The sequence below is a fragment of the Myxine glutinosa genome, chromosome 8 (assembly GCF_964187855.1).
Source record: "Myxine glutinosa chromosome 8, kmMyxGlut1.1, whole genome shotgun sequence".
Taxonomy (NCBI): Eukaryota; Metazoa; Chordata; class Myxini; order Myxiniformes; family Myxinidae; genus Myxine; species Myxine glutinosa.
Genome location: NC_136268.1, coordinates 94,402,418 through 94,416,485, shown reverse-complemented (window position 1 = coordinate 94,416,485; position 14,068 = coordinate 94,402,418). Strand labels below are relative to the sequence as shown.

Sequence of the window (14,068 nt, the reverse complement as noted above, 5' to 3'; positions counted from 1 at the left end):
CATAATGAATGCATGTACAAATGAATGCATGTACATTTTCTGTGGACATTGGCCTAATAATGCACATACATTTTCTGATTACATTGACCGAATAATGCATGGACATTTTCTGCGTACATTGGCCTCATAATGCATGTACATTTTCTGTGGACACTGGCCTAATAATGCATGGACATTTTCTGTGTACAGTAGCCTCATAATGAGTGTGTACATTTTGTGTGTTGATTATTAAACTTCCATTTATTTCATTAGTGTACAATTCATGCAACTTCTTTGCTGGTAATTCTGGATTTAAAGAGCCTGTCCCACCAAATGATGGTGACATCTATCAGATTGCTAATACAGCCCATGCAAAAAATTATTTGCAATAGTTTTATAGTAACTTTCATAGTTTACTCGACACATGCCCATGGAGCATGTATTGTACTCGCCTCTTAAAGAAGCACATTGCATGTTTAAGGTATCACCTTTGGAGTCGATCCATCTCATAAGGAATAGAGTAAAATGGTGTAAATGAACTCTATAATGGAGTGTGGGATCCTTTATAATACAATTTATGTGACGTACCTCAGCATGCTTTTCCCAATGCCGCAGTATGTGAACAAGCCTTTCTCTTGCACAGTGTTTCTCCAGCTGCTCGACTCATTTTATTTGCTTGTGCACAGCCCGGCTGCTCCGGATCCAGGCCGAGTGGAACCAGAGCCATCCTCGTCAAGCGGCGGTGGTGACCTCGCGTCCGTGCTGGCCAACAAGCCCGACTACGAAGCAATGCTGACCAGCCTGCATAATTTGCCTGACTGTACCGAGCTTACGGTAGGACGTTGGTGTGACGTGGGTCTTGACTACGGAGAGAGAATGAATGTGACCAAATTTATTGCCATTTATCTTTTCAGTCCAATCTGTTTGTGCTTTTTGCTTGTGCCGGTGTAATTGGCACCACACATCAAATTGATGAAATGTGGTTTTCATTGTGAAATGAATCCTCACTATTGGCTTCCTAACTGCAGAAGGCACATGGTGGCATGCATCAGAGTAGAAAGCTGTTGTTGCCATGGGTTACAGTTTGTGCATCATAGCATGAGATGAATCCCTATATGGGATGTTTGCGTGGTGGTGATTGAGCTACAGTAGCTCAAATAATGCAGGTATGAGTAATTGGCAAAACTATTTCATTCACTTTTCCATTGTTGAACCTGATATTCAATCAAAAAACAATTGCTCGTGCGGAGTACACGAGCCAGAGATTGTTGTTGTTGCATACTCACATTCACAACCATGACGAGCAATAAATTGGGTAGATGTGATTTTGGTTTATAGTTGCACGCACATACAATATAGACACAGGTGGACATGTGCACAGGCAGGATGATTCACTGAAAATTCAATCCCAGCAGAATAAACTCACAATTCCTCTCTCCCGGTGTGCATTCGTGCAGATTGACAGGTTGCAATCTTGCCAAAGCAAACTTTCACAGGTGACTGCAAAGGCAAGGCAGTACCTTCATGTCACCACTGGCTCTCTGCGTAAGTACAACATGAGGCCTGGCCCACCATGCCTTTGCAAAACCTTCCTGTTCACAATTCTTTTTTTGTAGTTTCTTTGTCTGAAGATGTGTTTTCACAAACACATTTTATTTACGTGTGTGTGTGTGCGCGTGTGCGTGTGTGTTATTTAATTATCACGATAGCTGCTGGGCAGGCGCAGTGGGTGAAATGCACCTTGAACCCAGATATTGATGGTGTATTGACTGCTTTGAGCAGTTAATGTGTTTAGTTTCTCTCAAAAGATATACCCGTATTAAATGCAGCTCTATAAAAGAAGGCAGGTGATATCTAATGTATATTCTTAAATTGAAATGGTATATCATTAAACAGTAAACATTAAAACAAACAACCAACTAATCAAGGCGCCAAAACTGCTGCCGGTGTCAATCGCCGAGCCGTTTGAGTTCACTTTGTCTGTGCGCGAAGTTAAGCACTCAAAGCAACATCATGTTAAAGATCGGCAAGGTGAGCGTACTCGGTGTGTGGAGTTTTGGTATTGAGGACAAGGACAAGCAGGTATTCTCGTTCTTCTCTCCTCTCACCGTTCTCGTTCTTCTCAACTCTGACCATTCCCGTTGGACCGATTGAGCGGGAAACATGGTGACGTGTGTTTCCTTTATTTATTTGTTTATTACATTTTTGGCACACCATGGGATTGCTTAGCATTTAGTAGTCGCGAAGTTCAACATCAAAGGCATTGTTCTTTAACGGCCACTATTATCCCACCTTGTGAAGTCGGCCGGGGGAAGCTTGGCCCAAGTCATTTACGAACCAGCTGGCCAGGCCTGACATTCACCTAGTTAGGGCAGGAATTTGGAATTTGGCCATGATGCCGGCGACACTCGCCTACTCTTTGCGAAGGACACCATGGGAACATACTTAGTGGACATAATTGAGTCCAAAGTAATCCGACTTATCAACTCTCCCAATCTGACCTCAAAACTCGACCCGCTCTAATTATGCTGCAAAGTTGGCTCTCTTTCTCTTTTCTACAGATATTATTAGTTTCTGCTCCCAAGAACTTGCTGCTTGTGTACCTCCGCCACTAGCGAGACCACGGAATACTCGACAGGCCACTACATCACATGATCATTGTGTGGCCATTGGCAACTCGAGGTTGGGCTATTATGTTTGTTTCTTCCCCACCACTGCCAAACCATGGAACTCTTTACCTTGCCATGTATTTCGAAAACAAGTACGACCTTCCCCTTTTCAAAAAGCAGATTTTTTTACTTCCTCAAAAACTCTTCGACTATTCTCTCTTTCTTCAATTTTCTATCAACGCAGCTCTTTTATTTAAGGCCTGGCCTCTGAAGACTATATATTCTGTGACTGGGGTCTTCAACATAAAAAAATAAAATAAAGTGATACGACTTGAAGGCATTTCAGGAGCAAAGCAAAATTGTTTGCTGGAGAAACTTGCTGAGTTTCACAGGAAATAAGATGTGCTTGAGGAGAACAGATCACATTCAATGCCTTAAGCAGATAGTTCTTGAAGATTGTTTTCTGTGCTGTGACTCTGCTGTGCTGTCCTTTTGTCTTCGTACCATGACTCTCTCTCTCTCTCTCTGGATGTATTCTAACTGTGAACCCCTACTAATAATAGTTGACGTGTGTTGTGCGTCCACGGTGCTTTTAAATGTTATGTCGAGAAGTAATGACACAGAAGTCGAAAGACTTAATGTGAAATCAAGGCTTACGTGCCTTGGACCTTGAATCAGGTAACCGAGCTGTAGCAAGTTCTCAATATAGAGGGTAAATAGTGTGACATTTGATTGCTATTTTTTTAATAAGGCAGAAGGTCGTTTTTGTTTTGTTTTTTTTTTGTTTGTTTTTATTATATAAAAAAAGTTTTACTATTTTTTTAGTCATTTATTAATTTCTCTTCTTCACTATCTTTTTCAATGTAAGACTTCATAGGATCGGAGTCGATGTCCATCCAATTGTTTTGTTCAATACTTTGTCAAAATGGCGAATGGTAAAATAACCACTGACCTCCCTGGCCAAATACATGCCATGCACGAACTTTTTGAGGCTGCTCAGTGAAAGCGGATGTACTCGTATAATATTCGGTACAAACATGCTCACTGGTTTTCAGGTTCACTTGATAGGTTAGATATGAGAGCACGGAGGATATCGATCCTCGGACCGCATCGAGTGATTAAGGGACACGGCAATTTCATGGGTACGTAACGAAAGGAAATGTGTGCGTAAAGGTTAGTATGGGACTTTTACTCAAGTTATTGTCCTATGAAAGAAGGTTTACGTCAGCGTAATGGATTTAGAGTGAGCTTTTGATTAAAAACGATTGCAGACTTTAATATTTTCGAATCTGTGTTCAGCAGAGAATTAGCTTCGCCAATGTTAAATTGATTCCTGGATATCGAACATGGAAAAGGTGTTGTTTTACGCCTAAGGATAAGGCTGATTGATGGCCCTCTTTGTGTTATGGGCGCGATGAAAGGTGACAAGCTGACAAAGAGGAATTGAGATAAATTAAGTATTTGACAAGCACAAATGCTGCTCGCTGCTGCGTTTCAACCTGGCACACAACGTGCTCCCCTGCACCGTCTTCAATATCTCTGCACCTCTGTGGTTCACCGCGTGATGAATGGGCAGCGTTTCACACCACGAGTCGAAATACCGGTCCTGAAAATGCAAACATTCTGAAAACGAATCGTGTGGGGTAGTTTCCGTCCTCCGTGCTTTATTTGCCGGGCCGACATCTGCTCCGAGCTGCCGCTTTGCTTTCGCTCGTCTTTCTTTGCCTCGATCCCTCAAATGTCATCTCTTTTGTGACGCTTCGTTACAACGTTGCCGCGAGCCATGTCGATGCCGATGAATGATCGCTTTACCTGTCGGGAAAGCTCGGAGGCGACTTTATCACGATGTTTCTCCCAGCATGTTGCCGGTACCCCCTCATCAAGCTTTCAACACCCTATCTGTAAAATCCCGGGTGCAAAGCTGCTATCGCACCGTGCAATGTGAAGACTTATTGAACCTGACGGGTAGCATTTGCACGTCTATAAGGGTTTCATTCTGCTGGACGGAGTGAAATCTGAGGATTTCATTTGAAAGTGGAGGAAAAGAAAATTTTATCCTCATTAAGAGTTTTCTACAATTTCACTAATAATTATTATCCAATATTTAAGTTTTTTCCTTTACAGAGTTGCAGTTTTCTACAAATTCACTAATAATTATTATCCAATATTTAAGAGTTTGTTCCTTTACAGAGTTGCAGTTTTCTGCAATTTCACTAATAATTATTATCCAATATTTAAGAGTTTCTTCTTTTACAGAGTTGCAGTTTTCTACAATTTCACTAATAATTATTATCCAATATTTAAGTTTTTTCCTTTACAGAGTTGCAGTTTTCTGCAATTTCACTAATAATTATTATCCAATATTTAAGAGTTTCTTCCTTTACAGAGAGAGTTGCAGTTTTCTGCAATTTCACTAATAATTATTATCCAATATTTAAGAGTTTCTTCCTTTACAGAGTTGCAGTTTTCTGCAATTTCACTAATAATTATTATCCAATATTTAAGAGTTTGTTCCTTTACAGAGTTGCAGTTTTCTGCAATTTCACTAATAATTATTATCCAATATTTAAGAGTTTCTTCCTTTACAGAGTTGCAGTTTTCTACAATTTCACTAATAATTATTATCCAATATTTAAGAGTCCTTTACAGAGTTGCAGTTTTCTGCAATTTCACTACTAATTATTATCCAATATTTAAGAGTTTCTTCCTTTACAGAGTTGCAGTTTTCTACAATTTCACTAATAATTATTATCCAATATTTAAGAGTTTCTTCCTTTACAGAGTTGCAGTTTTCTACAATTTCACTAATAATTATTATCCAATATTTAAGAGTTTGTTCCTTTACAGAGTTGCAGTTTTCGACAATTTCACTAATAATTATTATCCAATATTTAAGAGTTTCTTCCTTTACAGAGTTGCAGTTTTCTACAATTTCACGAATAATTATTATCCAATATTTAAGAGTTTCTTCCTTTACAGAGTTGCAGTTTTCTACAATTTCACTAATAATTATTATCCAATATTTAAGAGTTTCTTCCTTTCCAGAGTTGCAGTTTTCTACAATTTCACTTATAATTATTATCCAATATTTAAGAGTTTCTTCCTTTACAGAGTTGCAGTTTTCTTCAATTTCACTAATAATTATTATCCAATATTTAAGAGTTTTTTCCTTTACAGAGTTGCAGTTTTCTGCAATTTCACTAATAATTATTATCCACTATTTAAGAGTTTCTTCCTTTACAGCGTTGCAGTTTTCTACAATTTCACTTATAATTATTATCCAATATTTAAGAGTTTCTTCCTTTACAGAGTTGCAGTTTTCTACAATTTCACTAATAATTATTATCCACTATTTAAGAGTTTCTTCCTTTACAGAGGCAGTTTTCTACAATTTCACGAATAATTATTATCCAATATTTAAGAGTTTTTTCCTTTACCTAGTTGTAGTTTTCGGCAATTTCACTAATAATTATTATCCAAAATTGAAGAGTTTCTTCCTTTACAGAGTTGCAGTTTTCTACAATTTCACGAATAATTATTATCCAATATTTGAGAGTTTCTTCCTTTACAGAGTTGCAGTTTTCTGCAATTTCACTAATAATTATTATCCAATATTTAAGAGTTTGTTCCTTCACAGAGTTGGTTTTCTAAAATTTCACTAATAATTATTATCCAATATTTAAGAGTTTCTTCCTTTACAGAGTTGCAGTTTTCTACAATTTCACTAATAATTATTATCCAATATTTAAGAGTTTCTTCCTTTACAGAGTTGCAGTTTTCTGCAATTTCACTAATAATTATTATCCAATATTTAAGAGTTTTTTCCTTTACAGAGTTGCAGTTTTCTACAATTTCACTAATAATTATTATCCAATATTTAAGAGTTTTTTCCTTTACAGAGTTGCAGTTTTCTACAATTTCACGAATAATTATTATCCAATATTTAAGAGTTTTTTCCTTTGCAGAGTTGCAGTTTTCTCCAATTTCACTAATAATTATTATGCAATATTTAAGAGTTTGTTCCTTTACAGAGTTGCAGTTTTCTACAATTTCACTAATAATTATTATCCAATATTTAAGAGTTTCTTCCTTTACAGAGTTGCAGTTTTCTACAATTTCACTAATAATTATTATCCAATATTTAAGTTTCTTCCTTTACATAGTTGCAGTTTTCTACAATTTCACTAATAATTATTATCCAATATTTAAGAGTTTCTTCCTTTACAGAGTTGCAGTTTTCTATAATTTCACTAATAATTATTATCCAATATTTAAGAGTTTCTTCCTTTACAGCATTGCAGTTTTCTACAATTTCACTTATAATTATTATCCAATATTTAAGTTTCTTCCTTTACAGAGTTGCAGTTTTCTACAATTTCACTAATAATTATTATCCACTATTTAAGAGTTTCTTCCTTTACAGAGGCAGTTTTCTACAATTTCACGAATAATTATTATCCAATATTTAAGAGTTTTTTCCTTTACCTAGTTGTCGTTTTCGACAATTTCACTAATAATTATTATCCAATATTGAAGAGTTTCTTCCTTTACAGAGTTGCAGTTTTCTACAATTTCACGAATAATTATTATCCAATATTTGAGAGTTTCTTCCTTTACAGAGTTGCAGTTTTCTGCAATTTCACTAATAATTATTATCCAATATTTAAGAGTTTGTTCCTTCACAGAGTTGGTTTTCTAAAATTTCACTAATAATTATTATCCAATATTTAAGAGTTTCTTCCTTTACAGAGTTGCAGTTTTCTACAATTTCACTAATAATTATTATCCAATATTTAAGAGTTTCTTCCTTTACAGAGTTGCAGTTTTCTGCAATTTCACTAATAATTATTATCCAATATTTAAGAGTTTTTTCCTTTACAGAGTTGCAGTTTTCTACAATTTCACTAATAATTATTATCCAATATTTAAGAGTTTTTTCCTTTACAGAGTTGCAGTTTTCTACAATTTCACGAATAATTATTATCCAATATTTAAGAGTTTTTTCCTTTACAGAGTTGCAGTTTTCTACAATTTCACTAATAATTATTATCCAATATTTAAGAGTTTGTTCCTTTACAGAGTTGCAGTTTTCTACAATTTCACGAATAATTATTATCCAATATTTAAGAGTTTTTTCCTTTGCAGAGTTGCAGTTTTCTCCAATTTCACTAATAATTATTATCCAATATTTAAGTTTCTTCCTTTACATAGTTGCAGTTTTCTACAATTTCACTAATAATTATTATCCAATATTTAAGAGTTTCTTCCTTTACAGAGTTGCTGTTTTCTATAATTTCACTAATAATTATTATCCAATATTTAAGAGTTTCTTCCTTTACAGCGTTGCAGTTTTCTACAATTTCACTTATAATTATTATCCAATATTTAAGAGTTTCTTCCTTTACAGAGTTGCAGTTTTCTACAATTTCACTAATAATTATTATCTACTATTTAAGAGTTTCTTCCTTTACAGAGGCAGTTTTCTACAATTTCACGAATAATTATTATCCAATATTTAAGAGTTTTTTCCTTTACCTAGTTGTCGTTTTCGACAATTTCACTAATAATTATTATCCAATATTGAAGAGTTTCTTCCTTTACAGAGTTGCAGTTTTCTACAATTTCACGAATAATTATTATCCAATATTTGAGAGTTTCTTCCTTTACAGAGTTGCAGTTTTCTGCAATTTCACTAATAATTATTATCCAATATTTAAGAGTTTGTTCCTTCACAGAGTTGGTTTTCTAAAATTTCACTAATAATTATTATCCAATATTTAAGAGTTTCTTCCTTTACAGAGTTGCAGTTTTCTACAATTTCACTAATAATTATTATCCAATATTTAAGAGTTTCTTCCTTTACAGAGTTGCAGTTTTCTGCAATTTCACTAATAATTATTATCCAATATTTCAGAGTTTTTTCCTTTACAGAGTTGCAGTTTTCTACAATTTCACTAATAATTATTATCCAATATTTAAGTTTTTTCCTTTACAGAGTTGCAGTTTTCTACAATTTCACGAATAATTATTATCCAATATTTAAGAGTTTTTTCCTTTACAGAGTTGCAGTTTTCTACAATTTCACTAATAATTATTATCCAATATTTAAGAGTTTGTTCCTTTACAGAGTTGCAGTTTTCTACAATTTCACTAATAATTATTATCCAATATTTAAGAGTTTTTTCCTTTGCAGAGTTGCAGTTTTCTCCAATTTCACTAATAATTATTATGCAATATTTAAGAGTTTGTTCCTTTACAGAGTTGCAGTTTTCTACAATTTCACTAATAATTATTATCCAATATTTAAGAGTTTCTTCCTTTACAGAGTTGCAGTTTTCTACAATTTCACTAATAATTATTATCCAATATTTAAGTTTCTTCCTTTACAGAGTGGCAGTTTTCTACAATTTCACTAATAATTATTATCCAATATTTCAGAGTTTCTTCCTTTACAGAGAGAGTTGCAGTTTTCTGCAATTTCACTAATAATTATTATCCAATATTTAAGAGTTTCTTCCTTTACAGAGTTGCAGTTTTCTTCAATTTCACTAATAATTCTTATCCAATATTTAAGAGTTTTTTCCTTTACAGAGTTGCAGTTTTCTACAATTTCACTAATAATTGTTATCCAATATTTAAGAGTTTTTTCCTTTACAAAGTTGCAGTTTTCTACAATTTCACGAATAATTATTATCCAATATTTAAGAGTTTTTTCCTTTACAGAGTTGTAGTTTTCCACAATTTCACTAATAATTATTATCCAATATTTAAGAGTTTCTTCCTTTACAGAGTTGCAGTTTTCTACAATTTCACTAATAATTATTATCCAATATTTAAGAGTTTGTTCCTTTACAGAGTTGCAGTTTTCTACAATTTCACTAATAATTATTATCCAATATTTAAGAGTTTTTTCCTTTACAGTGTTGCAGTTTTCTACAATTTCACTAATAATTATTATCCAATATTTAAGAGTTTGTTCCTTTACAGAGTTGCAGTTTTCTACAATTTCACGAATAATTATTATCCAATATTTAAGAGTTTCTTCCTTTACAAAGTTGCAGTTTTCTATAATTTCACTAATAATTATTATCCAATATTTAAGAGTTTTTTCCTTTACAGAGTTGCAGTTTTCTGCAATTTCACTAATAATTATTATCCAATATTTAAGTTTCTTCCTTTACAGAGTTGCAGTTTTCTACAATTTCACTAATAATTATTATCCAATATTTAAGTTTCTTCCTTTACAGAGTTGCAGTTTTCTACAATTTCACTAATAATTATTATCCAATATTTAAGAGTTTCTTCCTTTACATAGTTGCAGTTTTCTACAATTTCACTAATAATTATTATCCAATATTTAAGAGTTTCTTCCTTTACTTAGTTGCAGTTTTCTACAATTTCACTAATAATTATTATGCAATATTTAAGAGTTTCTTCCTTTACAGAGTTGCAGTTTTCTATAATTTCACTAATAATTATTATCCAATATTTAAGAGTTTGTTCCTTTACAGAGTTGCAGTTTTCTGCAATTTCACTAATAATTATTATCCAATATTTAAGAGTTTGTTCCTTTACAAAGTTGCCGTAGAAATGTTGTGCAGGGGCAGAAACACATGTTGAAAACTGAACCGGATTACAGAATATGGACAGATATTATTTAGATAAAGAATTGGACACAAGGGAATTGGAATAAACAAGGGGATAATTTTTGTACATTTTGAGGTTTTGGGGATTTTTTTATTTTTATGTATGTGATCTTTTCATCTGAAAACAGGCATATTATTCCCCACAATGCTTCACCTGCTTTATGGCATCTGGACAACTACACAAGCTCTTTAGTGGAGCAGCTTAACTTAGATATTTATAAGGATTGTGCATTTTGTGATAAAAGCAACACACTTGCCACACATAAAGACACTTATAATATGAACAGATTTGGATATTGGGCCACCTCACATTTTGTATAGCAGCCATTTTCCAAAATGGCCACCAGCGGTCACTTTTATTTTCTATATATGATGTACTGGGGAAGACAGTGGGTCGACCGTGGATGCTAATGTGCTTTTGAAAGTCCAAGACTGTTTAGGGAGTGCCTATTATTTCATTTGGTACCACAACAGATAACTATAATTGAATTAGTTAGTATAAATAGGTTTGCGACACGGCATCTGGTGAGATTCCAAATGGATATTAATTGTGAAAATCATGCACATTGATGAAAAAAAGGGGATTTTCATTTTCTTGGTCCACTTTTCCTGAAAAGCAAGTACCAATGTAAAAATAAGATAAATGAACAAAGAAATAAATCCATGCGGTTCCCATTATATTACAAGTCATTCTTTCCCGATTGCACTTTTGGTGTCTCGCCATTTCGTTACGTTGTTATTTTTTGCGCACTATCCGCTAAACATCGGTTTCGTATTTGCGAATGAAAGTCACCGTAACCAAGAGCCCCGGATGAGGCCTTTGCCTGTCAATAACAAAAATTACCACAGGGCGCGCCATTTTTTCCAACGAGGTCTGAAGCAATGATGGAATTAGGGGTGTAACCCCCAATCAGATCCTCTTTCGACACTTTTGACTCTTCAACTCCTTAGACCCCTTTAGACCTTTTAGATATTTCGATGTCTTCAATCTTTATACCTCTTAAGACCATTGTAGACCCTTCTCGAAAGCGACGACTCACACCATCATCATTATAGACCCGTCCGTCCGCAAGAAAGGTGAGACAATCCAGTCTGACCGTCCTGCTGCCACGAGCCTAGTTCTTGATGGAGCTGTCATCGTTCAGATGCTGAAGCCAGCTGCAGCCAAGAACTTCGATGAATATGCTCAACAGATATTCATTCCATATATGTCTACAAAGCTTCAAACTGCATCTCGCCTGGACTTGGTGTGGGACAGCTACCATGCAAATTCTCTGAAAGCAAGTGCAAGAGCAAAGCGTGGGACAGGAGTGCGAAGACGTGTGATGGCTGGAACAACCATACCGAGAAACTGGCAGAACTTTCTCAGAGTAGATAGCAACAAGGTAGATCTGTTCAATTTTCTCTCTGAAGTTCTGTATAAGTGGTTTGATAACGACAACAAACAACTGGTCATTACTAATGGGGAATCCATTCTCAGCAAGCCAGCGCTATCAGATGTAGCATCACTCACCCCATGCAACCACGAAGAAGCAGATAGTCGCATGATGTTGCATGCAGCCCATGCAGTCAGGCACGGCCACCATAAAATAGTGATTCGGACAGTAGACACTGACGTTGTGGTGTTGGCCGTCTCAGTAGCCCAGGAGTTTGCATCAGAAGATGAACTGTGGTTAGCATTCGGAACTGCCAAGTCTTTTCGGTACCTGGCAGCCCACGAAATAGCAGCTGTAATAGGACCAGAGAAATCACAGGCATTGCCAATGTTCCATGCCCTGACTGGATGCGATACAGTGTCGAGTTTCGCAGGGCATGGTAAGAAAAGTGCCTGGGCAATCTGGAGCGTGTACCAGAACTCACAGCTGCACTACTAAAGCTATCTTCTGCAACAAGTGATATACCAGAAGATGTCATGTGCACCATCGAAAGGTTTGTTATCCTGCTCTACGACAGAACCAGTACATGCATGGACATTGACAAGGCAAGAAAGAAACTCTTTGCAAAGAAGAACAAAGTTCATCTGATTCCACCAACCAAGGCAGCGCTGAAGGAGCATGTCAAGAGAGCTGCCTATCAGGGAGGTCATGTATGGGGCCAGACACTGGTATCAGCACCAGACCTACCTCCACCGACCAGCTGGGGCTGGGTCAAGACTGAGGGTGGGATGTACGAGCCATATTGGACAAAACTACCCGAGGCGGCCAACACCTGTTATGAGCTAATCTCATGCAAGTGCAAGAAAGGTTGTGTGAGCCGATGCAAATGCAAAAAGGCTGCACTTGAATGCACTGCTCTGTGTTTGTGTGAAGGGGAGTGCTCACAAAATTGAGTTCCTGGGAATTGCGACAGCAACTTTGGCGGTATATCTGTAGAAGAAACAGACTTTGACAGAAACGTTTCATCTGATAAATGTTACAAATATCCATCAGTTTGTTCCTCAAGATGCAATTGCTTTAGTTACTAGTATGTCATGGCTATGTTTATGTTTATGTATGATCCTTTCAATTTTAACAATTTTGAATAAATTGTAATTCTAATGACTGATATTTCATTTATAACAATGACAATGTTGAACTATACAACAATATTGCTTGTAACCTCAGAAATCATAAAATATATGCATAATAATGAGACATCTTCTACAGATTGTTTGTTGTTATTTTATCCAATAACTATTATAACAATCATGTAAGTGCCCCTAATTACTTGACAATCACTTTGCACAATAATGCAAAAGCTTAGAATGCCAAATATACTCAATTGTTGTCAGCTAGTTCCTCTGATATTGGCAGGTCTGCACACACAGAATTTCCGAATTTAGTTCCGATTAATTAGCATAAGCGCCATTTTGGAAATTGGCAACCATTGGTGCCCAGGCCCAAATTTGAGATGGCCCAATATCTATATCTGTTTGTAATATGTCAGTCTACATGTGTATCAATTTTGGTGCTTTTATCACAATTTGCACAATGGTTTTGCTAAGCTGCCCCACTACTTCTTCTTCCAGAATGGAAAAGGCAAAATGAGGTTTTGTAAATCCAATCTGTGAAGAGGCTGTTCCAAGCACATTGGTACTCGTGCACAGCACTTGGTCCAATTGAACACCTGAGTGGATTATGTACTTAAGTTACATTATTGGGCAAAGTGAGTTAGAACCAGGAAGTCCATTTACAGTATGGTAACAATCCATGTCTGTAATCATTTTACATCTGGAGTTATTTTGTGACTGAAGTGCTTCTTCCACTCGGGTCTTCAATTCCTTTCCATTTGGATCTTGGATTGTACACGTCCTTTAATGTAGGGACAGCATTTGACGACGGTAGAGTCAAAAGCTCATGCCAATCCTCTACCTTTTTGGCTTGTGTATACTGTACTTTGTTTAGTGACTGGCAGAGTTACAGCAATTCATCATCATCATCTTTATTATTAATATTATGACTCGGACGACTTGGTCACTTCTGTCCTTTCACACCTGAATTGGCAACATGGCCGATGCCATGTTGTGGTTTTAAAGCCACTTTGAAACTATATCCTCTTCTTTCCTCCTGCCTCTTCTGTATTCTGCCGCAAAACCCATGCACTTCTCCTTCTTCCTCCAATGTGGGAGGGAAGGAGTCATTATTCCAGTGTATGGGGTCTGGGGATGGTAAAACAGCGACAAATCCTATTAACAGCTGCCTGGAAATGGTGGCGCGTCGAGCCGCAGACAGGTTGCGAACGGCTCCCTCTCGCTTTTCATCACATCTACGGATCGGTGTCACGAACCAGTGCCATGGTATTTGTGACCAGCTCATTCACACCAAATGTTATACTTGCACGATTTTTCTCCCGTTG

The 14,068-nt window shown here is 35.9% G+C and overlaps 1 protein-coding gene across 6 annotated transcripts in view; it reads left to right on the top strand.

The window, feature by feature from the left end:
• DSN1 (DSN1 component of MIS12 kinetochore complex) overlaps positions 1-14,068 on the top strand; it is a 149,054-nt gene that overhangs the window by 126,531 nt on the left and 8,455 nt on the right. For all 6 annotated transcript variants that reach the window (XM_068124867.2, XM_068124865.2, XM_068124869.2 and 3 more), the window contains 2 exons: positions 666-813; positions 1,437-1,524. In XM_068124867.2, the coding sequence (XP_067980968.2) occupies positions 666-813; positions 1,437-1,524 (236 nt within the window). The remainder of the gene's footprint in view (positions 1-665; positions 814-1,436; positions 1,525-14,068) is intronic.